At 49.2% G+C, this 24,170-nt stretch overlaps 1 protein-coding gene across 1 annotated transcript in view; it reads left to right on the forward strand.

The window, feature by feature from the left end:
* Nucleotides 1-24,170, forward strand: part of LOC123025172 — a 91,899-nt gene that overhangs the window by 55,875 nt on the left and 11,854 nt on the right. The window contains exons 42-60 of the mRNA XM_044433686.1: nucleotides 172-303; nucleotides 1,738-1,887; nucleotides 3,484-3,600; nucleotides 5,954-6,127; nucleotides 7,072-7,276; nucleotides 7,663-7,823; nucleotides 8,944-9,056; nucleotides 10,702-10,783; nucleotides 11,754-11,891; nucleotides 13,022-13,184; nucleotides 14,376-14,497; nucleotides 15,305-15,445; nucleotides 16,223-16,336; nucleotides 17,820-17,948; nucleotides 19,204-19,365; nucleotides 20,328-20,483; nucleotides 21,493-21,658; nucleotides 21,978-22,162; nucleotides 23,648-23,740. Of these exons, the coding sequence (XP_044289621.1) occupies nucleotides 172-303; nucleotides 1,738-1,887; nucleotides 3,484-3,600; nucleotides 5,954-6,127; nucleotides 7,072-7,276; nucleotides 7,663-7,823; nucleotides 8,944-9,056; nucleotides 10,702-10,783; nucleotides 11,754-11,891; nucleotides 13,022-13,184; nucleotides 14,376-14,497; nucleotides 15,305-15,445; nucleotides 16,223-16,336; nucleotides 17,820-17,948; nucleotides 19,204-19,365; nucleotides 20,328-20,483; nucleotides 21,493-21,658; nucleotides 21,978-22,162; nucleotides 23,648-23,740 (2,703 nt within the window). The remainder of the gene's footprint in view (nucleotides 1-171; nucleotides 304-1,737; nucleotides 1,888-3,483; nucleotides 3,601-5,953; nucleotides 6,128-7,071; nucleotides 7,277-7,662; nucleotides 7,824-8,943; nucleotides 9,057-10,701; nucleotides 10,784-11,753; nucleotides 11,892-13,021; nucleotides 13,185-14,375; nucleotides 14,498-15,304; nucleotides 15,446-16,222; nucleotides 16,337-17,819; nucleotides 17,949-19,203; nucleotides 19,366-20,327; nucleotides 20,484-21,492; nucleotides 21,659-21,977; nucleotides 22,163-23,647; nucleotides 23,741-24,170) is intronic.

The following is a 24,170-nucleotide window of genomic DNA, read 5'->3' on the forward strand; positions in this document are numbered from 1 at the left end:
CTCCTTCTTCCCTACTTGAGCTCCAGGCTATTTGGACATCGGGAGGTGAAATGAACCCCCCTCATCTAGCAGAACAACCCCGTGAACCCAGAACGAGCAGTATGCCAGGTCTGGCAGTGTTAAGAAGTGGATGTTTCACGATGGTGTCTTGGATTTCTTCTTTTATCACAGGAGCTTGAAGTCCCAACTAGAATAGATGCATCAGGACACATTTCCATGGGTAAAATGCACCTGGACTGCCAGGTGATGCTTACCTTGGGTGAAAAGACTCTACATGGACTCCTCCTGCTGAAAGTCACAAATGTAAGAAATCATGTTGGTGTGTGCAGTGTGTTTTTAGGTCTGGCTCTTCTGCTTCCTCCCTGATCTCTCCACCAGTCCAGGACTGGGCGGCCTTCAGATGCAGGATTGCCCTCCCTGACAGCCAGTGGCCAGCTTCAGGTTTTGGAGGGCTTCTGGGAAGGACCCTCCCGATGGGTCTTCTCGCTCCAGGAGTCGCCCTCCAGGCCACCCTGCTCACCACTGTCCTCGCCCCTCCTCCTCGTTCTTGCCACGGGTGCCACTGACTCGCTGGACAGGCAAAGATCCAGGGAGCAAGCAGGCCAGGCCTTTCCTGCCCACCTCCATGAGGTCTGGGCCAGCGCAAGGGGCAGCAAGCAAGCCGCTGCAAAGACTCACCTTTTGCTGATGGGCCCTGCTGAAGTTCGGGGCCTTGGCAGGTGATCAATTATGCCCACTCTTGATCCCAGCTCTTCAAACAGAGGATTCTCCCCAGAAAATAGGACACCTGCCTCCCTGTCTATGGCTCCTCCCCAGATTAAAAAAAAAAAAGCCTGGAAAATGAGTTTGTCCCATCACTGGCTGAGCTGGTCTTGAATACAGATTCAAAGGCTAAAACGGGGAAAAAATCAAGCATGAACAGCAGGCCAAGAGAAATCCATCTGGCCCCCATCGACAGTTTCTCAGTGAAGAGAGATTTCTTCCAGCCTGCTGCTCCTTATTTTCTCTCCTCTCCGAAGGATGCTTGTACCGCTTTCCATTACCGCATGGTCTTGTGGCTTGCCTGTTTTGTATTGTGAATGTGTAGCTTTAATTTCTCCCAGTGCACCTCCTGGGGCAGTGCTAGTAACTCTTCCCTCTTGTACGTGGGTTTCATCACATGCCTGTGCACCAGTCTTCCCCTGTGCTGACTGGGAGAGTTATCGTTCAAAACACCTGGCGGGCATCAGTCTGGGGCCGGTTTGGCACTAGCAGCAAAGTCATTCTCCAAAACGGGATCCGTGTTTAGCTAAACAGAGATGTAGTCCCAGGTGATTATACTGTTTGATCAATTTCTGTGTTGGGTATTATTTTCTATTATATCATCTTTCATTCTTTCTACATATTTGTTTTGTGTTGTATTCCTTTAACTGTGTCTTCAAATGGCATATTAGCTATTTAACTGGTAGCTTGAGAACACGTGCTTAGAAATCTACTGTATAAGTAAAATAATGTCCTCGTACTACAACATGTTGCTGATCCTACTTGGATTTGTACTGGCAGACATTCTGCACCTTAACTGAGGAGCCAGGGTGAGGGATCCATGGCCCTTCAGGCCTTATTTGACTGTGCCTGGCTAGTTCATTGTGGCTGGTAGGAACTGGGCTCCAAGCACCTCTGAGCAGCTTGGCTCTGCTGCGAGCAAGTTGGCTTTTTCTGAGGGTCTTCCCCGACTTATTTTGATCTCGTTCCTCACAGAGGACTCAGGATTTTCACGCACAGCTGGGCCACAATGTCCAAGGAGCCGCCCTGCTTGGCATTCCTGGAAGGACAGTGGTGGATTTAATTCTGGAAAGGGATGCTACCAGTTGTAAAAGGTTGCTTCAGTTCAGTGTGGATGAAAAACAGGTAACCGCATCCCCCTTTGAACTGGTTTTACCGCACTGTGAATATTATAGAGAATGGAGTCCCCATTTAATTTCCCTAAAAGACTGTCCAGTTTTATGCTTTGATTCTGCCGGCTGATGTTTTAATCTGCAGGTTCCATGAAGGCAGCCAGATTTCTAGCTGTGCCCATCAAAACTAGATTCCAACTGCTAAAGCTGAGATAAGTTAAAAGAACACAGTTTGGTTGATGGATGACCATGGATTTTACTTGTGTACATTTTTCCTTCTCTTGGCTTTCAGTTGACCATGGCTTTTATTTCAGTGCAAACACTGAAGTTTGCTTTGGAATTTTCATCGCATAATATCCTCTCTGGCTTTAATTGATCTAATACCAAATCACTACACCATAGCCATATATATTTGTATTTTATATATTTGCTTCTTATGTTCGGATAACCAAAATAAATAGTTCAATTAATCGATTCCTGGTGAAGACATATTTTAGAATACTTTTTACTGAGAAGCTTAGCACTTCGTAATCATTTTGGCAATCAGGGATTGATAATCAGCAGAAATGATTTGATTTAATGCAATTAAGGATGTGGTTTTATCCACGTTTGGACTAGGGCAGAAAAAAAGGCTTGCAACTCCCAGCATGCCCCAGCCAGCACTGTTTTTTCCTATCCATGCATGCATAGGATTGTGGGTAAACAGAGTGATCCTATGGCCCCCCAGACAGCACCTAGGTTGGCATAGGGTTCTTCATATTCCTAGATCTGAGGCTGTTCACAGACCCTCCCACATGGCAGCCAGCGTGGAGAGAACCGATAAGCTTCCTTCAAGGCTGGAAGTGTGACTTCAGAGGAAGAGTGAGGGGTGGTCTTGGGGGCACCAGTGACACAAGTAAGCTTCTGGGTTCACAGTCATAAATAAATGCACCCATATCAAAGGCAACGAGGCTTGGCTTTTATGACACCGATGGCTTGATATTAGCGTACGCCAAAAATCCCACCAAGAACTGAACTATTTGTTTTTCCTATGCATTACAAGAAAGTAAATGCTTAGATCAGTTTTTGATTCGATGATAATATGGGCAAAAACAAAGAAGTATTATAAGATGTAATTGTTAATTATTTCAGCCCAAACTGCTTTTTCTCTCATTTGTCCATTTTTTCCTACATACTTCCCAAAATGCACTGTCTCTAATACTGAGGGTAGGAAAGAGCCGTGAGGGCTAGGAACCATGAATTAGTCCAATCTGCCCTTAAAGTCGTCCAGAGCCACGGTCATCTTGTAGAAGAGAATTCCACAGGTGAACCGTGCTGCGCAAGGAAGAACTGTGTGTACCATCTGCGTAGATTTCCCTGCTTTTTCGTTAAAAATCATTCTCATTTAAAATCATAAAATCCAGTTAAATCATCTAAAATCAAGCCAGACGATTCTGGGGGAGATACCTGCCCCACACCCCACCTCACTCCCTCCGGTGTCCGTTGCCCTGCTGCCTGTAAGCAATCCAGACTTTGCAACAGAGAACTATTTCCTCTCCTAGCAGACGTCTCCTTTCAGCAGACTCAAATTAATCCATTTCTTCCCCCACTCCTGCTTGCCCTCCCATAGATCGCAGAGGAGCTGAGCTTTACACAGGAGTCAGATCGCATCTCTCTCAACTACAGACTCTTGCATAACTTAGAGACTCTGCAGGCCCTGTGGATACAAGACCGGGTTGAGCTGCAGGTATGCATTTTATGCTTGAGTGCACTCTTTCAGAATCAGGTCCTCGAAGCCAGGGCTTTCAAGGGCACAGGGCTAGTATCTCTTCATTAGCCAGCCACATTATTTTGGGAGTGGGGTGGTAGTCCTGCCAAAGCCACCTCACTCTGGTTTCAAGGATACTTAGGAGGAACAAAACAGCTTGGGTGAAAAATAACATTACAGTTTGTTGAATGCAAAATTAGAAAACAGCCGCAGGTCCTTCATTCACGGGTGAAGGGAAGCTTAAACTAGGGGTGCAAAGATCATGCTGAAATCTGGCTGGGTTATGTATGTATGTATTTGTTTATTTACTAGAGTTATATCCTGCTTTTTTCTTACAATGATCTCAAAGTGGCTTGCGTCATGCTCCTTTCCATCTTGTCCCCACAACAACAACCCTGTGAAGTAGGTTGGGCTGAGGGTCTGTGGCTGGCCCAAAGTCACCCAGCTGGCTCCACGGCTGAGTGGGGACTCGAACCCGGATTGCCTGGGTCCCAGTCCTGTGCTCTGAACCGCTACTCCACGCTGGCTCTCCTGTGCTCACCAGACCGCTTTCCCATGCCCATCCCTGCCCAGGTGGCAAGTCAAGTTGAGATCTAGTCCATGAACACTCAGGAATGCTAGCGGCTTCTTTGCACAAAGCGTGCAAAATCCTTGTGCAAAATACACCAAGCCCGCAAGTCACGTGTGCAGGAGCAGAATTCGGCTTGAACGCACGTCGTCCTGTGCGCCCACGTGAACACGCAACACAAGGCGGTCTGAGGTTTGCGGGACAGAGTCCAAGGAGCCAGGCAGAAGAAATCGGAGGCACTCCCACCGCAGGCATGACTCTTCACACATCCTTCTGGTTCCAGGGCTTCCTAAGCGTTGCTCTGGAGCTCTGAGTTGCTTGGATACTAATCTACCAAAACTCAAGCCAAAAATGACTAATTTATATAGATTTTACCGATGTTTCCCCAAATTCAAGAAGGTGATAAAAGCTGCCAGAAGAAGAGACACAAAGGGGATTGCATCCGCAGTCTTATTGCAGGGGCTCTGCAGATTTCTTGCAGCCACTGAATCAACCATTTTATCTGTTACATTTTTATACCACCAAATAGCTGGAGCTCTGCTTGGTGCTTTTATGGCTGCACTGAAGGCCTGCATCAGACACGGGGAACTGATGGTACAAACCCTTCACCAGCTATTGATCCAGATACTCTGACCTCCATCTGCCCGGGATTCTTGCTTCCCTTTGAGCACAGCTGCCGTCTTCACGGGGACAAGGGCAGGGGCGGGGGGGAGGGGGGATCATTTTTCCACAGCAGTATGTTATTAACTGCTGCAATGCCAAGTCTCTTGCGGTGGCTCAGTCCTGAACAGGCACATGGAATGCATTCTCTTTAGCAAAAACAGGTCCCTATTGAAGATAAAAAGGGCTAAGACTGGCTTGTTGCCAGTCTTATAGCTGGGATGGGGCCCCATAAATTTTCTCTGCCTCCTCCTATACTCCTCACTAGTCAGACCTCATCTGGAGTACTGCGTCCAGTTCTGGGCACTAAGACTTAAGAAAGCTGCAGAGGAATTAGGGTCCAGAGGAGGGCAGCAAAAATGATCCAGGGCTTGGAAACACTGATGTATGAGGAGAGACAGAGAACTGGGCATGTTCAGCCTTGAGAAGACTGAGCGGGGACATGGTATCCCTCTAGAAGTACCTCAAAGACTGTCAAAAAGAGGAAGGTCAAGATCTCTTCTTGCTGATACCAGAGTGTAAGACACAGAACAATCAGATGCTATCAGCCCAGATTCAGGCTAGATAGCAGGAAAAGTTTCCTCACGGTCAGAGCGATATGACAGTGGAACCAGTTGCCCGGAGAGGCCATGGGCTCTCCCACACTAAAGGCATTCAAGGTGAAACTGGACAGCCCTCTGAGTGGGATGGTATTAACTGGTGTCCTACAAGAGCAGAGGGTTGGACCACTGGCCCTCAAGGCCACTTCCAGTGCTGCTGTTCTGTGATTCCATGAGACCAGAGCAGTCATGCATCTTCAGATCAGCGCATTTACAAGGGCTCATCTTGCAATGGGGAAAGTGGAGATCATTCCCCCATTGCTTGCCCAATGTGGGGCAGAGAAAGCTGCTTTCCAGGCCCAAGAACTGGTGACTAACGCATGACCCTTGCAAGGTCCACTATTATCCCGTGTCTTCCCAAAAGCTGCCTAGGAATCATGGGGCTGCGCTGGCTGTCCGTTGCCTGTTTGCAATCCACCTGGAGGATGTGGGTCCTCGGGCAGATTGAGAATATACTTGATCAGTCCATGCAAAATAAATAATGAACTTATCCTATCACAACCAGGCTATTGCTGCATTGCTGCCTGTGAAGAACCTAACGGCGAAGTTTCAGTATGGCTCGTGCTGGGTCATTTTCAGAGGACAAATGCAAAAGACTGGCAAAAGACTAGATTTCACAGGGGGCCTGCGCCACAAATGGGCGTGGATGCTCAAATCTGACATCCCAGAAGCCATCCAGGTAAGGGTGTGTGTGCAGGTGTGCAAGAGAGAGAGAGAGAGAGAGGAAGGAGAGAATTTCTGCTGTCGATTTTACTTTAAAATTATTGATTGATTCGTTGTTGTGTGCCGTAAAGTCATCTCCGACTTTTGGCGGCCCTCCAGATTGCTCTGTCCTTGGCAGCTTCTCAGCTCTCATAAGCTCAAGGCTGTGGCTTTCTTGATGAAACCGATCCATCCCGGAGCTGGTCCTTCCCTCCTTCTACCTTCGACTTTCCCTAGCAGGATTGTCTTCTCCATCGATAGGATTCGTAGCTGGCCTTCCTAGTGCAAAATGGCACTTGAGGAAGCTTATTACGATAAATAAAACTGGGCCGAACCAATAAGGAAGCAAATGTGTTAAAACTCCACTAAAGGCACAACAGTGCGAGAATGAAAGCCGCATCCGACCCAAGGCCCCCTGGCCCGGAAGCAGCTTTGCCTGCACTGCACACCCGCCAGTTCGGAGGGACGCCGGGCGAGCCAAGCCAGGCTGGCCCAGTCAGCTTTGCATCTCCGTGAGATCATCCCTCATTGCACCAGGAATGGCAGCAGCCAGGGGGTACGTGCTGCTGGCAGATCGGAGACAGCGGTGTGCGTTCCGCTCCCCGTTTGTTCTCTAAGTCCCATCAGAGGTCAGGTTTGCAGAGGGGACAGCACTGGTGGAGGTGACAGGATGGGAGACGGAAGCCCCTGTGAGACTCTCCGCAGGCCAGAGGTTGTCGACAGCACCTCGGTTTTGTGCCTTTGTATCGGTTCCATACTTGGTTTGTATTTTCCCCACTTTGATCAGCCACCTTGCCATTGTTAAGAAAGGCGGGATGCATATATAACGTTGTGCAAAGAATAACATCACAGGAATTAAAAGGAAAAGTTATCCCACGGGTGACTTCGAGAACGTATTTCCTGATGCACACTGTCTCCTAGATGAAGATGTCCCTGGAAAGTAACATCACTCTGCAGAGATGGGTGCAGGCTGTGAGCGGACACACATGGATCGCGTATACCGCTCCTTCTGTCCCTGAGGACCGGCGACATGACATGTTCTGCTGCAGTCTGCATAATGATACAGCAGTGCCAGCATCTAGCTACCCTAATGCAATCAATTTGAGCTTCTCCCTACGAAAATTAGGTAGGACCTATGCTGTTCATATAGCAATAACACCTGGGTTCTTATCTTCGCTCAGCCATAAAGAGGGACATGCTGCCAGGCTTGGGGGGAACCCCAACTTTTCCAGAAGTCCAAGAAATCTTTGGGTGGATGCTTTAAGTTGGGGGAAATCAGGCAAAACAGCCCAATGAGGACAGAATGTTGCTAGTCGCGGTCGCGTCCGACCCATCGCGACCCCGTGGACAACCTTCCTCCAGGCCCTCCTGTCCTCCACCATCCCCGGAGTCCACCTAAGCTCACGGAGGACAGAATAGCCACAGTAAAATAACTCCTTTCTCGATCAAATGAGAATTGAATAATGGATGACTCCTGCCTCTGGAAAATGTGTTCTTTTTGTTCCCCGCCAGAGAACAAAGCTGCATTTCGAGGGCAGAATAATACCAAAAGTGCAGCAGTGACCACGGACACCTTTGCTGGCTCTGGATTGTCTCGACCCTTTGAACTCGTGGCGGAAGCCAAGCATTCCTTGCATCACCTTGAGCGACTCGGGCTCCCCTTTGCCCTCAAGGTGAGGAAGGGCGTTTCCGTCCAAGGCTCTATCTGCCCCCGTGGATCTGGGTGGGCAGCCCGTGGAGGCAGGGGTGTGTAGCCCCTTCCAGACAGAGGACCAGTCGGGGTTCGGGGAGGAGCCCGCCTCCTGTCAGGCCTATGGTGAGCTGCATGTTGTCAAGACCCCAGGAAGCACCAGCGGCTGATGGCCAAACGGTTGGGGTCCAGATGCCCCCAACGCCAGCGCCTTTTCGCTTAAAGCTCTTCCTGCCAGGAGCTGGCTCTGAGGAAGGACATTTCCACCATTAGAGTGGGAGGGTGGTGTGCAGGCCTGGGAACCACCAGAACATTGGCGGCCATGGAAGGGGGCATCGGTGTGGCCTCAGGGGGATCCCACGAGGCCACACCTGAGATGCCACACCTCTCGGTGAGGGTGTGGCTCCTAGCCAGACATCCAAAGCCCATTGCAGCAACTTGAGTTTTGGGGATGCAGGTGCTACCAACCTGGTTACCAGAGGAGAGAAGGCAGAAGACGGATAATTTTAAGAAAGATGTGTGTTTATAAAAAGAGCTTGTTTGGATCAGGCCCCGGCAGCCAGCAAGATGGCCGTATCTCTGGAAGCTTGAATAGATAGGCATGGAAGCCATGACGCTATCGTCGCCAGTGGCTCCCAAGCATGGCCGTCCCAATAGACCCATCCTCCGTGAATTTAGCTAACCTCATCTTGAAAGGGCGCGCTGGGAAGGCACATAGGGAAACCATACCAGTGTGGTGTAGTGGTTAAGAGCGCGAGACTGGAACTCAGGAGTTCCAGGTTTGAGTCCCCGCTCAGCCTTGGATCCAACTGGGTGGCTTGGGGCCAGCCACAGACTCTCAGACCAGCCTACCTCACAGGGTTGTTGTTGTGGGGATAAGATTGAGAACAGGAGGAAGAGGATGATGCAAGCCGCTTTGAGTTTTTAAAAAAAGAAAAAGGCAGGCTATAAATCTAATAAATAAATAAATGAGCAGCTGTTTGAACCACTCAGGCACCCTTTGGCTATTGGGCAGTAATGCAATGAAGGGTGGAAAGACCTTACAATGCATTTTCCAAGTCTTGCTCTTTTTCTTGCTGATTCCTTCTTGTTTATTCCTTCAGCTGACACTTCGTGAGATTCTTTCTGCAAACAAGGTGGAATCCTCCCTGAAACTGTCTTGTGAGCCAAACCTAAATGTCTTATTCAACATCACTGCCAAAAGTAAATGGCAAAGGTAGGAATGCGCAGGGTAAACACCTCTGGTAAATGTCCTATTAAACACACACCCCATGCTTTTCTTTTTACATGAAAAATAAGCACCATCGTTGGGCTCCTCTGAGCATGTGCCCCATTTTTAGTTCTGTCCCTCCCAAATCTTAAAGTTGTTCAAAATAAGTCTGCAAGAATTTTATCAGAGCTTTTGTGCACATTTCTGCTAACACATGCATCGTTTTGGATTTTTTCCCAGTACACACATTTTTACAAGGTATTTTACAATGCATTTGGAAAATTTGGAAAATACAATGCATTTTGGATGACTTTTCCTTAACAAGGTAACTTCGGCGTGCTTATTTTGGATTGGCACACACTGCTGAAAAATTCCATGACGTGCAAATATCAAGGGACAATTAAGTTTTTAATCACCTGCAAGTTTGAAATGGCAACATTTGGTATGATGTTGTGAAAATGCAAGCCAGACAGATCTCTCCCCAATCCCTGCCTGGTGCTGATGAGTCCAGAGCTAGAGAAGAAGAGATGGAGGCTTGTTCCCCACTTCGGATGAACTGGGGAGAGCCCTTGGGCTTTCCACCTGAACCTCAAAGCCCCAGGAAGGGTGAGATCCTGACAGATACCCAGAAGTCCCAATCCTGTTCATGTTCTGTCCCGCAAGGCTGGGAACAGCTGTCTGGCTCGCACAGTTCACCTTGGGATGCGCAAGCAGAACTGGGGCGGCCGACTCAAGAGGGCTCTGCTGTCCGTACCAGTTCCACTGGCAGAATTCTCATTGAGCAGCATCCTCAGTTTCTGGCCAATCAAGCAGTAAAGTGGTAAATTTTGATGTGCATTAAACTCTACTAGGCCACGTCCCCAAGGAGAGTAAAAAAAACCCAGGCCACTGTATTAATCCACATGAACAAACATACTCTTGAAACTTTCATCTCTCAGAAGCTACTTTGTAATATTTCTGGAAGTGAATTGCCTATGTTTAGACTAAACCATTCCCATATATTTTGCATCGCACCAGGGACAGCTCACAACTATATATTGTTCCCAAAAAAATCACACACACACACACACAGAGATGGAGAGAAAGTGGATGGGGGAGAGAGAGAGAAAGTAGTACTGTGAGGACTGAAGCAAAGCTCAGGGGAAAGAGGGAATTCAGGGGCATCCCTGATAAGAAGGAGGTGATTAGCTTCCTCTGAGGTTTGGTTAGGTCCTGTGTGTGAATCAACACTATCAAACTGGGGAGGCAGAGTGAGTCGTTCACGAGAGAGCGAACCAATGCATCCTGAATTTGAAACTTAGATATAATTCTGTGCATTTATAATGGGTTTTGCAATATTTTGCAATATTGCAAAGAGGACCTGCAAAAACTGTTGCGCTGCAGAATGCCGGCTACTTTACACCCCTTGTTTTCTATCCTCTGTCCTCCCAGTCAATCAACTTTTAGTCACTTGACATTCTGTTCAGGAATTATCCTTCATCTTTTAGAGGGTTTTCTTCAGGGAAAAAAACCCGTATTTTTCCAAATGCTGGAATTCCCCCAAGCTTTGTTCTCCGCGTGGATGGGACCATTTTGTTACAATGGCATTCACAGCCTCAGCATAGGAACAAAAGGAATGACTGAAGAGCAGAAGTCTTTCTCTTTTCCCTAGAGAAGAATTGCATATCCAATGTCTCCAGAATCTGCCATTTCTCCTACCGTATTTCCCCACCATGGCTGAGGTTACCTCCAAGGTGAGCGCTCACAATATGCACCAGCTATTTTCCTCGCAATGTTTGCTAAGCTCGCTTTATTTCTCAAGGCTGTGAATAGTGGCCTGATTATGTAAGGGATGAATAGTGGCCTGATTATGTAAGGGAAGGGACTATCCTAGGCCAGCTATAACTGAAAATAAGAGAAGGCGCGGGAGACTTCTAGCATCAGAAAAATACGTACACAGTATGTATGGGAAGTTAAATGTGGGAAGTTAAAAGGCAGTGTGGGAAGCTATAATGCATCCTACAGTTTGGGGAATACTTCAATCCATGTTTTGGATTTCTTAAAAGAGAACCTTGCACGTTTCACATCAAGAACTCTCATGCTCTCTTTCAATTTTAATGGTGCCACAACTCAGGCAAACATGTGCAGAGTTGCAGGCTCAGCTGATTTATGTGCTGCTCGGTCTCTGGAGCTGCAGAGGACGAGTCATGCTCATTCTCTGTGTGGAAACCCTTCGAGCATTTGAAAGTGAGATCATATCCCCCTTGGCCTTCTCTTCTCCAGGCTAAGAGCGAGTGTGGTACAGTGGTTAAGTATGTGGGCCTGGGACTCAGGCGATCCGGGTTCGAGTCCCCGCTCAGCCATGGAGCCAACTGGGTGACTTTGGGCCAGCCACAGACTCTCAGCCCAACCCACCTCACAGGGTTGTTGTGGTGGGGATAAGATTGAAAGCATTATATAAGCTGCCTTGAGTTCCTTGACAAGCAAAAGGGCAGGTTATAAATAAATAAATATTAAAAATGCACCCGGTTCCTTCAGCCTGGCCTCCTTGAGCTTGGTTTTTCCAAACTTTGGAAAAATCCAAAATCCAAAAACACTGCAATTGGTCAATATCCTTAAAGTGCAGGTCCCAGAACTGGCATGTTACTCCAGGGTAAGTCCAAGTAGTGTAGATCAAATTAAGACTTTGCATTTATATAGAACATGATTCTGTAACCCCTTTAGGTAAACTACGCTACCAAAGAAGGAGAAGGGAAATTTTCTGTTCAGATGGAGAACCAGGATCTCCAGGTCTGGACAAAACTAGCATTCACTGGGACCAACCAAACACACGTTCTTCAGCTGAGTCACACTATACCCCAGGTTGGTATCAAACGTTTCGAATACTCTATTTAGAGCATGTTTATCCATGCAAACAAGGAAGTCAGGCGGGGCAAAGTTACCCCTGCATCGTTCCTTTGAAAGCAAGAAGGTGCTGCAGAAGAAGTATGAAGAGCAAAATAACCCAGTGGGCGAGTGGCCCTTCATCTCCAGCTCGATATTACGCAAGCCGTGAGGTCACCTGGGAGCCCATCAGGCTCCTGAGAGTCCCACTTCTGAGCTCCCATGAGATCAGAGCTACCTCTGCTCTGCATTCCCACAGCTGGGCTGGAAAGATCTGCCCAGGCTGCCCCTCCAAGGCTACAGCTGGACCTCAGAGCAGGAGAAAGGAGGGAAGCGGGGGAAGAGGCTGGAGCCGTGGGGTCGTGTCAGTGCCGCCTCCCTGGGGCTGAATCTAAATGGCTGGCAAGGGACACCAGGCGTGGCAGTGGCAAACCTTCCTCCTTGCCTTGGAAGCACAGCAATCCCTTCCCCGAATTCGGCAAGGGAGAGAGAAGCCCTGGGGCAGCTGTGACCCTGGTTTAGCCTGCCTGCAGAGGGTCTCCACCGAGCCTGGAGAGGGTCTCTGAAATCCCCCAGGAGTTGGGGACTGTCCTCCCCGCCGTCATCGCCAGACTCCATGTTCCCATTCCGTGTCCCAGCGTCCCACGCGGGTAAGTGATGAGCGAGGGAATCCCAGCTGCTATTTCCAATTACAGGCTGGGGGTAAGAGTGGTGAAGCAAGCGGTGGAGCGACTCAGCCAGCGCTGGGAAGAGCCTGGCATGCCGTTGCTGAGTGATGAGTGTGCGTTCTCAAGCGAGGCCACTCTCCACCTCCCTGCAAAACGGAACCTTCTTAAAACAGACCATCTTTGAAACCATGATTTCTAGTTCATACATAACAACAAGCCAGGAATCGGGGGAAACAAACCATAGTTTATCCCTCTTCCTATCCTGCAGGAGGAGGAGGTGGTAGCACAGCACCAAGCTTAAGACCACACTGAGGTTCACACACGCTCATGTGTGCGAAGCTCAAATCCTGGCTTTGGATTATGTGTGAACCAGAGCGGAGTGTACCACTCAAAAGCCTCAGCATGCCAAAGGATGTCCCGTCTCTCTTGCTCTTTCCTTAGTTCACAATTCTTCCAAGGCAATTTATTCTCACAACAGCCTACCAAAAGAGCAGGAGGATCCAAGGATGGAGTTGCAATGCATTGTGGGATGGCCAAGAGGCCTCAGCCACAGGCATCTATACTGGGCTCTTCCCAAAAATGTTGGGAAGCCACAACATAAAGGGTAAGTTTATAAAACTCTCTTGCAAGCATCCCGTGATAGGAAGAGCCAGTGCTCAGAAACTTGGCTTCAAATTCAGCATTGTAGGCCTCACTGAAGGAAAAGATAGTAGGTTCTCAACTACAATGGGTTCCCTAAACATGTGGTTGGGGTTCCACTCCCCCAATACCAGGACTGTGTATTTGCCAGCAGGGTGAAGGAGCCATTAGTACAAGCACAGAGCTGTTCCAAGCTAGGGAAGAATGAGACCACTCAGCCACAGGTGGAAGCATCAGCAATGTTTGCAGAAGGAGAAACATTCTTTAGAAACCCCCTGCCCTGAAATATAGCCCAGTACAATAGGAATAGAATGTTTACTGGCCACTGCAGAGGAAATGGTAAACCAAAGGGGACGGGCTTTCGAGTTCTCCAAGCTCACTTCTCCCTCTGGCTCAGAGGAGGACTCAGAAAGGGGAAATGCATCACCTAGTGGACCACCACTCCAAGATCTTCCAAGCCTATAGCTTTATTAGGGTCTTCAGACTCAAAGGGCAGTCCTCAGTTACCGCACATTGTAGCAGCCAGTGGCTAAAGAACTGGGTTAATGGCAGGTCCAGACCAGTGAGATTTCAGAAGGCCTCTGCATATTGCTGAGACAACAACCCCCTCTGAGTGAGTTTCAGCCAGAACCCACCACAATGATCTACCACAGGCCCTGCTACTTGCACGGGCTTTTTTGATATGCATAGTCTGACTCCCAGTTTACATGGAAGGCTGAGCTGGAAAAGTGGCAGTTCTTGGAAGGATCAGGCCATGTCCAGTGAAAGAGAGTTGAGTCAAGTTATGAAGATTTATTTTTTGTTTTTTTTATAGGCAAGGCCTGTGGCAAATCAGTCTGGTGGGTGCTGGTCAGAACTCTCCCAAAAGGAGCAGTTGTCTCAGCAGGGCACAGAGGCCTTTAGAAAGCTGGCTGAGGAATAAAGTACCCCAAAGCACTTTTGACTGTACAAGCTCTAGCTCTAGTACAATGCTGTTCATAGTACATCTTAAAAGAACAGGGAGCTGGCTCTCGCTTTGAGGACCCCAGTAGGTGCTCAATCTGGCCAGATGCTGGGTCTGGATCTGAATAAGTGCTACCAGTTAAGACAGCCTCCTGCTTCTTGGACATGTGGGCCAGAATGCTTAATTAGAAATATCACTTGTTTTATTTCCCAGTGGAGATCTGCCACCCTTTCCTGATCCCTTTCCCTCAGCATTCCGCGTTCAGCATGCACGCGAAGCATTCCGCGCATACCCACAGGGATGAGATTGTTGTCCGCTGGAACAGCAAGGAACAGGTAACACCGGATGCAGGCAGAAATAAGAGCCAGAGTTCCACCCTATACACGCCTAGCCAGGGGTCCCAAACCATGTAGGCCCTTGGGCACATGTTGGTGATGACCTATAAAGCCCTAAACGGCTTGGGTCCTGGTTACCTGAAGAAGCGCTTACGTCCATATATGCCCAGCCGCCCCCTGAGATCAGCGGGAGAGGCCCTTCTCGGGAACCCTCCATGAAGGAAATTAGGAGGGTGAGTACTCAGAGGAGGGCCTTCTCTGTGGTGGCGCCCAATCTATGGAATGCGCTCCCCAGAGAGGTCCGCCTGGCGCCGTCGTTATTTGTTTTTCAGCGCCAGGCGAAGACCTTTTTATTTAAGCGGCATTTTAAATGTTAATACTATTGAATTTTATTTGGCCAGGGTGGCTTATTTTATTCTAATGTATATATTTTAATTGTTATTTTCTTAATTTATTGTTGTGAGCCGCCCCGAGGCTTCGGCGAATGGGGCAGCATAAAAATGTTTTAATAAATAAATAAAATAAATAAATAAGTCTCCGAGACTGCTGTAAGCACCAGCATAAAATGGGGGTGCCTTGGGGTGTCACACAGATGGGGCAGGCATACCGTGGCCCCTTTTGACAGCTGTGTACTTTTGCTTGAAGGCTTCCCTGTGCATCCAACCAAGGGCTGCTCAAGCCCATGCAAAGCCAGTTCCATTCAATCTTGCGAAATAATCTACTAATGCATTTGTGAATATTGTTCGTCGGAGTGGTGTGGGGGGGGGGGTTCCCTTGGGTGACATCTCTCTGTGATGATCGTGGCAGGTGTCAGTCTCCTCTTCTCTCAAGCTTGGAAAGGACCGTATCAGTTACGACGCCTCTGTGGCACACCCTTTCAACTTCACGGTGAAACACGTGGAGGTTAGTTCCCTGACTGAGCAAAGGAGCGGCGCCTACAAGCAGCAGGTAAGTTGACCCAAGGGGCTACCAACCAGCAAAAAGCAAGGCACTCTGAGGCACACCTGCTCCAAATTAAGTCCCCTCGAGTTCAAAGGGGCTTGCTCCCAGGAAACCAAGCTGCCTTAACTCCTGAAAACGGAGGACGGAACTTTCCATGTGAATGGGGTTGCGTGAAAGCTGCCACAGACATAATGAGCAATACAAACGAGGAAACATACTCCGCATGCCCTCGTTAACACAGTCAGTGGAAATAGATTGCTATATATGAAATATGGGCTGCGAAATTACAGGAAACGATCCCCCAGGGCACCAAATAGGAATTCGTAAATGTCAGTGTGGAATATAAACGTAGAAAGCATATTGCATCCTACGTGCAGCAGAGGAAGAAAGGAGACAGCAGAAGCCATCGGCATCCTCTCCTTTTCTCGCAGAGCTAATCCCATAGAAACTGAACATCACAGGAACACTATCCTTGAGAACCTATGTCTGAGTGTGCTTATTTTTCTCTTCCCGCCCCAACTCCCTTTTCCTTTTGTGACGTGACTTTTACATCATGGAAGTCAGGGCAGGCACTGTCTCCACTTCACCTCCCGCACCATCCCTTTCTGTACCATCCTCTCTCTCTCGGTCTCTGGCTGCATCACGGGTCCGCACTTCCCTGGGGCACTGTCCTCCCCATGGAAGCAACATGCCGGGACCTGGAGACCCTCGGTCCAAGGACCTCTTTTATGAAGTTCTCTTTTAAACGCTCTGGCTCAAACCTACTGTGTTGCTCACTATTAGATGCAGCTTGCATGGGATGATGGAGAGCCAGCCCATCTGAAATACAGCTTTGGGGACAAGTCTAAGGCCAACATCACTCTTTGGGATGCTTGTATCGCAGCATCTTCGAGCCAGGTATGGGCACTGGAGAGGCCAGGTATGGACACCTTCGAGCCAGGTATGGACACCTGCTTCCTGATCTCAGGCACTGGCCACATACCAGTGGGCCTGGCTAGGGTCCCATCCAGAACAGAGGCGCAAAGATCCAGACCACCAGAGGCAGTGCCTGGGCCTGAAGCAACCATGCTTTCCGCGCAAGCACAGAATGCCTTTGTGGAGACGCTCTTGGGAGCCATGTTGCAGCGATGGGTTATCAACAGGATGGGCCTAAAGGCAAAATGGGGCAGAGGCAAAGAGCCAAAATACCTGCATGGATGAGCTTCAGGCCCTTCCTGCCTGCCAGATGCGCCTCCTCGTTAGACAGCCTAGTCAGTTGTAGTTCCTGTCGATTAGCTGTTGTTCTGCAGGAGCTGCAAACCAACAGGCATCGCTTCAGGCTGCAGATGCACATCCACACGCAAACTAAGGATCAAAGCCAGTGTAGGAAATAAGAACGTAGGTCAGACCAAAGGACCATCCAGTCCATACACACAGTGGCAAACCAGCTGCCCACGGGATCCCTCAAGCAGGATGGGTGCAAGACGACCTCCTGCCCAAGCTCCTCCGCAACGGGTGAATGCTGACATACCGCCTCTGATCTCAGAGCAAGCCCATAGCTACTAGCCCACGAGGCCAGCAGCTGCAGGAAACCTCCTCCAGCACGAAACTGCCCCGTCCCCTTTCGAAGCCAGCCAGACTAGTGGCCATCTCTGCTTCCTGTGTGTTTTCCCGGTTGCAGTTTCACAGGCAAAAGTTGACATGCCTTTAGTCCCAGATTACTGCAGCCCTCCCTGGTCAAGCCAGCTGGACTCCCAGCTCACACCCTGCCTTCAGGGTGGGTCCTTCCACATGCTGCTCTCTCTTGGCTGATTACAGCAATAATCATAGAACCATACACTCAGGTCACCCATCCGGATTCTGACCAGGCCTGACCCTGCTTAGCTTCCAAGATCAGGCAGCATCGGGCACTTCAGGCTCCCCACATTGACTGCACCTTGCAAGAAGCATTTCCACCTTTTGCAGTGCAGAGGAAACATGCAATAGCCGGGAAGGAAGCCACTGACTGGAGATTCCAGGGGGGAAAGGTGCCCATTTGAGAACCAGGGAGAGCCAGATCGGTGGCATGGATTCTGCACCCCCTAGGTTAAGCTAGGCAGGTGAGGCTAAATGTCTTTAAAAACCATGGAGAGCAGCTGATCGTCAGCGGGATCTTAGCAGACACGGAGAGGGAACGTAAGCGGCCTCCTCCCTTGCTGTGGTTCCAAGGAACGCCACGTCTCCTGAAGCTTGTGTTTGATGTGTGGGGAGGAACCCTATTTTGCGCTGATGCAAAGAGCGCCTTTTCGGGGTGTCCCTCCTGCAGTCCTTAAGGGGGCCGATCAAATTGATGGGGGCTCTTTGCTTCCTTGGGGCGGCACCCCCCAAAGTAACCGCTGCTCCATAGACTAACTGTCCACAGCTTCGGAACATTCTCCCTGCGACAAGTCTCCAGGCCTGCGGCTCCCTGGAGCAGACGGCAACCGAGTCTCACCAACACCTCGATCTGAAGTGGGACGGAAGGAAAATCGCACAGACTCTGACTTACGAGGTAAAGGGAATCTCCGGCGATCAGTAAACCTTTTGGCGATCTTCCTGCAAAGGGAGAATTGGACTTTCCGGAGCATCACAGGGCATGGCAGAAAATACCCAAACCTTTGTCTAATTTGTATTGCATTCGTGACTCACTCACGCCACCTGGGTTGCTGCTACTAGTCCGAATTGCTGTTAGTAGCAATTGCTGCCAGCGAGACTTATGTACTACTTGTACTAATTCCTTCGATTCTGGGGAGGGGGGAACCTTAGTCTCATGCCTGATTTGTTTTTAGCTTTTATGCACACTGAGACCCAGTGAGGTTTGCTGGGGAGTGTCGGACTGGGGACCCAGGAGATCTGGGCGCTCGTCCCCCCTTGGCCATCAAACCCACTGGGTGTCTTTAGGCCAGGCACAGACTCTCACACCAGCCTCACAGGGTTGTTGTGAAGATAAAAATGGAGCTATGCCAGCCACCTTGGATTCCTCCCAAAAGGAAAAATGGCAGGAGGTAGATTCAAGGCAACAATATTCTGGCTGCACTGCACAGGCCATTAGGGTCAGGTGTCTAAAGTAGCATTGCACAGGTTGTCTGGTAAACACCTGAAGTTCAGGAAGCCATTGACTTATTTTCCTCCCTGCTTTACCAAAGGGCAACATTTTGGATGGGTGCATTACAGTACCTCATAGGCATTTGGAATACCTGGAGGAAGCAGGCAAAGAAGGGAGGATGCAAACAAGCCAGAGGCGGAGAAAACAAGCCATGGTTTGTTCGACCTTCTGTCAGACAAACCCTGAATATGGAAACAAAGTATGGTGTTAGCTAGCATTCTGGGCAAACCAGGCCTTTGTCTATTGTGACCAGGAGCAGCTCTTTAGGGTAGAGATCTTTCCCAGCCCTTCTGGTTCCTTAACTGGAAACACAGAAACAGAGTAAGTCAGAAGGGGTCTCCCAGGCCATCTAGTCTGACCCCCCGCTCCAGCTGGCCCAGAAATCCTGGACTAAATCTGAGACCTTCTGCATGCAGAAGAAGGTTCTCCAGCACTGAGCTCGCTTGCTCGCTCTCTCCTGCAACCGGTGGGTGAGCTATTTCATTTCTGTGGGTGAGCAACTCTTCCCAGCATCTTACGTTTTCTGTCTCCTGCATCCGGCACAGTTTACGGGCTTTCAGCAGCCAAAGTGCTTGCTTGTTTCCTCAGTCATTACTCATCCATTTCATTTCCTCATCCCATGTGCCACATTCTTTTCCCCTGCCCCCTTGTTTCCATGCAGAAAGGCCAGCCGTCGCGACTGGATAAAATTCAGGTAGAAGTCATCCTGGACGACGCCGTCGTGCCTTCGTGTGCCGGGCAGCGTATTCTTGGAAGAGTCGAAACGGACTACTCGGCCTGGCTGCTTCATGACATGAGCCTCGACTTCTGCGGCCTTCCAGGTGTAAGCTCTCTGTTGTGGCCCTGAAATACACGTGAGCAGAAAGGCGAGGAGTCGGATTAGGGCTTGGGAGTCCTCCTTGGCTCACGAAAGCTCCCTGAATAAGTCCACGCCAGTCCCTGGCTCTCAGCCTTGTCTACCTCACAGGGCTGTTGTGGGACGAAAACGGGAGCGGAATGGCAGTGCGGCTTAGTGCTTAGAAGGGGCCAGCGAATGCTGGGTCCCAGTCGCGGTGAAGCTCACCAGGTGGCCTTGGCACAGTCCTGTTGGTGTCTGTTCAGGCATCCTTCCCTGCCAGGGATAATCTGCTGCACCCTTTCCTGGGAGTAAGTCTCACTGAACTGGGTGCGGCTTATTTCTGAGTAGACATACATAGGTTTGCACTGTATTCAGAAACTTCTAGGGAATACAGAAGAATCATCATTGTTGTCCATGCCAGTTTTCTTGTCTGGAATGCCCTTTTGATCAAGGGGCTGGACGGATTCCCCTGCCAGGAAAAATTGCAATGTCTGAAGCAATCTGGCTTAGGAGAAAAGGCAAGTAAAGGAGAACGTGGAAGAGGCGGACAGAATAACACAGGCTGGAGGAGTCAAAAAGATACAAGGGAGTATTCCACCCCGCGAAGCGTGATCGAGCCATTGAACTGGCTGGCAGGGGGGATGGTGATGCTCCTCCAGTTGTGGCGATGGCATTAAAAGGCAAATGGACAAAAGCGTGGAGTACAGGGGCTACAAATCACAATGCGTGCTTATTGTTGCCAGTGTCAGGAGGAGCGTGTTTCTAAATGCATCTGCTGCAGAACACACGAGTAGAAAAGCACAGCAGCTATGCTTGCATCTCGATGGTGGGCTCCCCACTGGGGATTGTGGGCACCCAAATAGGCCTAGATAGCCTTTGGTCTCATCAGCAACGCTCTTCCTATATATGTCCAAAAGTCTCTCTCTATTTATTTTCTTTCCATCCAGGCAATCACGCTCTCTGGAAAACATCACCTGAACAAGGGAGATGTTCTCTTGCAATCCGAAGGCAGACTGACCCTTTCTGGTGATGAGGGGTTGATTGTGGTGTCTTTAAGGAATCAGAGCCAAGCCAAAGTGCAGAACTATTCAACGGAAATTTTAGTGAGTGGCAGTGGGAAGCTAATGAGAAAAAGAGCCATCTTTGTTTGTTTGAACCAAGTATGTCTGATTTCTCTCTATCAGGAATACATTCAAAGCTGCCATATATTTAAAAAGAAGTCCAACCATTCCCTTCTCAGCTGTGAAATCTCTTTCGATCCCATTTAAGCCTTGATTTGTCCCTCAACTCAAGGATGAAAATACGTGTGGACAAAAGAACCTGACCTGCTCATGCCTGCAAACCCTGTCTTTTGCACAAACAGGAAAAATGCACCAAAACCAATGGGAAAGTTGTGCCAAAACATCGCAACTTTGCACAGATTTTCCAAGTTGCACACATTGTACATGAACACACATTTGAGAATTTGCAAACATATTAGATGGATGCATCCTCCTGCTCATTTTGGGGATTGAGTACGGGTCATGCTTGAATATTTTGGTAGCAGGAACAAGTATCTCTTACACCCTGAGACTGCTAGAAAATGTTGGCGTGGGCACACTGCCACCTAGTGGCCAAGTTGCTGATGTGCATAATTATGTATTGTATTAAAAAACTGGAGAATGGGTTTAGGTGGGTTTTTTACAATTGGTGACTCCAAATCCTATTACTCCCAGCCAATATGGCCCTGAAGCATGCCGGCTGGGAGCTGCATGAATTTAACTCCTATGCCTCTGGGGGGCGCTCAGTCTGGGAAAGCTGACAGAGAATTTCCAAATGGAAACGCAAACAACTCATGCAGCTATTCAGTCTTTCCTTCTTTCCCATTATTTTTCCTGGTAAAGGAAAAGATGGAAGCAACAGCAGTGGGGAAATACAATCTCTTCTTTTCCCTTGCCCTGTAGAAGTAACCTGAAGGGGAAAAAACACATTTTGAGAATCTGGAACTAAGATTCAGGATTGATCATCAGCAAAATTGCTGGCAAAACTCTTCCCCATATGTTGATTTTCTTCCTTCATTGCATGCCTCCCTCTAGTTCCCTCTCTCTGAGCCCTTCTCTTTTCTCCCCACAGCTACAAGCATCCGATGTTCTTTGGCTGGATGTAATGGGGAGGGTGGTCTCCTCAACTGCTCAAAGCCAAATCCTGGTGGAGGGAAAGATGGACCCCCAGGAGAAAGTAAGAGTTGAGGCTTTCAGAGGAAAGGGGTGTCTCCGTTACTACATGGGGTACCTGAAAGGTGAGTCCTAGATAACACGGCATATTTAGAAGGCGCTGAAGCTGCCATGCTTTCCTGCTTGCAAGAATCCCAGGCAGTTTACGTAGCCCTCCTCCTCTCCATTTTACCTTCCCAACAACAACCCTGTGAGGTAGGTTAGGCTGAGCTTGAATGGTCAAGCCCAGTAGGCTTGATGGCTGATGGGGGACCAGAACGGGTCTCCCAGGTCCCCAGTCCAGTGCTGTACTGGATGTTGCAGGATCCCTTCCATGGGGCTGAAACGTCTGCAGAAGGCGAGTGGCGGGAGAAAGCACTCTTGGTGCTTCTTCTTTCCCTGCAGGGAATTCTGAGGAGGGCTTGGAGGCCGCCCTTTGCATGGAGAGTTGGCAGCACGCTGCTCTCCGTGTCCACCGCCTTGCGGATGGGGAAAGGCGTGACGAAGTCGGGCGCTTGTCCCTGGAGGCCTCCAACCAGAGCGTGGCCTTGAGGGCCCACGGCTGCGGCAGCCCAGCTCTTCAGACCGAGGTGAGACACTTTGGAAAAACGTGGCGTTTTGGAAGGCTGAGCTGGCTGAGAAAAAGCCCGCAGGGGTGGCTTGTCTGTAGCTCCCAGGAGTCTGCCACCCACTTGGTGGCTTGCCGGGGCTGGTTTCTCCCTCCTTCCCCCAGGATGGGGTGAGACGTACCCCAGCGGCTTTCCAGCCCCTCGTTCTGGCTTCCTCACTCCCTTTTCTGCAATTGCTCAACAGGGGTTGCCAGCTCCTGAAGGAAAATTCTCCCCATTCCAGCATGAGATCACAAAAAAAATTATCGTTGTGTTGCGTTGTTTTGTTTAGTTTGCATAAGTGTGCAGGACCACAAGGCCACCTGTCTGCTGCTGAGCCCAAAGTAGAAATATTCTTCTCTTGTCAATTTTATCCTCCAGCACTCCCAGAAGGAAACTCCTGCATCAGAATGCAAAGAAGAAATCATTTTCTGAGCTCTTAAGAATATAGGAATGCGCTCACATTTTTTTTCTCTGGCATTTTTCTGCTCACTATTGGCCAGGCATGGCATTGCCCTCTTCTTGTCAGTGCCCTTGACTGTTTCATTGTCCACTTTCAGGCTTCCCTTGCTATTGATCAGCCTTTTCAAAGGCGGCTTCATGTTTGTTTATTTTAGTAAAACATTTTTATGCTGCCCTTTGCCACAGCCTCGCAACGGCGTCTGTTCTGCAGAAGTGGGATCAGCTGCCCCTCAAGTTCCGTTCCTTCCCTCCTAGAGCAACTGCCATTTTTAGCTCACCAAACCCCACCCCACTTTCGTGCTTGTGGTTTGTGAGTTGCCAGGTCCGCATGAGGGACACACAGCAGTTTTCAATCAGGCAAATTCCAAGACAGACAATGAGGCAGATTACTAAGAATCAGTGCTTTTTTTCTCATAGAACGCACCAGCATGGAGTTCCGGCACCTTTTTTCCACAGATTTTCCAAGTTTTAAAAGTGACTTTTGAAAATTTGATGTTTGGTCCACGTGGATTTGAATCGCCCCTTCGAGCGTAGCAGGTCGGCGGCAAAATCATTAAAACGGTGCATGTGGGCTGCTTGTGTGTCGAGTCCGATGCGTGCGTGCTTCGTCCACGCTGGTTGTGATGGCGCTGCTCGGCCTGTGGTTGGTCGTGTGGTCGCACACTGAGTGCTTACTGTGGGCGGCAACCGTTATGTTTCATTACACAACTGACATGTGTGGGTGTGTGTGCAGTGATTGACTAAGTACAAAAGGTAAATAATTTCATGAGTTCCGGCACCTTTTTTCTTACAAAAAAAGCACTGCTAAGAATATACACATTTTGTGGCAGGGCAGGGTACCAAAGAGAGAATGGGGCAAATGTGAAGGCAGAGGAGCAAAACTGAGCTGAAAATTATACAAGATTCCTAGCAGCTGATATTTGCACAGAAACAGAAAAAAAGCATACGCATTTGGGAGCTTCTCTGGGGCCCACAGTTTGCAAGCCTTCTTTCTGATTTTTGCAGTCAAAACTGGCAGAGATTGCGTCTGATCTCCAGCAAAGACTGGTGGCAAAATTTAACAAGCTGGAAGATCGCCTCGAGGGTTTCCGAAAATCGGTAAGCGGGTGGCATGAAGCAATGTGCACACTGATTGCAGAGGAATGCTCTCGTTTCGTGACGGTTTGAAGGTCCCCGATGCCACATGGAGCAGAGATACCACCACACAGTCACGCTTTGCGATGCCCTCCCCTTCAAGCCCCCCCCCCCCGCAATGTTCTGAGCATGCCAGGTTAGTGATACACATCAGGGGGCAAAAGCTTCATGTTGGGGTCTTCAGACATCCCATGGCTCTTGGCTCTGTCAGTAGCTCCACCACAACCCGAAGTGACCACATCCAGAGGACTCGGTTCCCCTCTTGCAGCCTTTCTGGCTCACCATCCAAGCAGGGGGCTGAGTGATTCTGGAGGTCAACCTTCCAGGGAGTCCAACTCAAGAGTTCTAGGGAAGGACTGAAAGAAATCCACTTCTCCTTTAGTCCAACCGATTC

This window comes from Varanus komodoensis, unplaced genomic scaffold (assembly GCF_004798865.1).
Source record: "Varanus komodoensis strain SLA01 unplaced genomic scaffold, ASM479886v1 scaffold26, whole genome shotgun sequence".
NCBI classification, from domain to species: domain Eukaryota; kingdom Metazoa; phylum Chordata; class Lepidosauria; order Squamata; family Varanidae; genus Varanus; species Varanus komodoensis.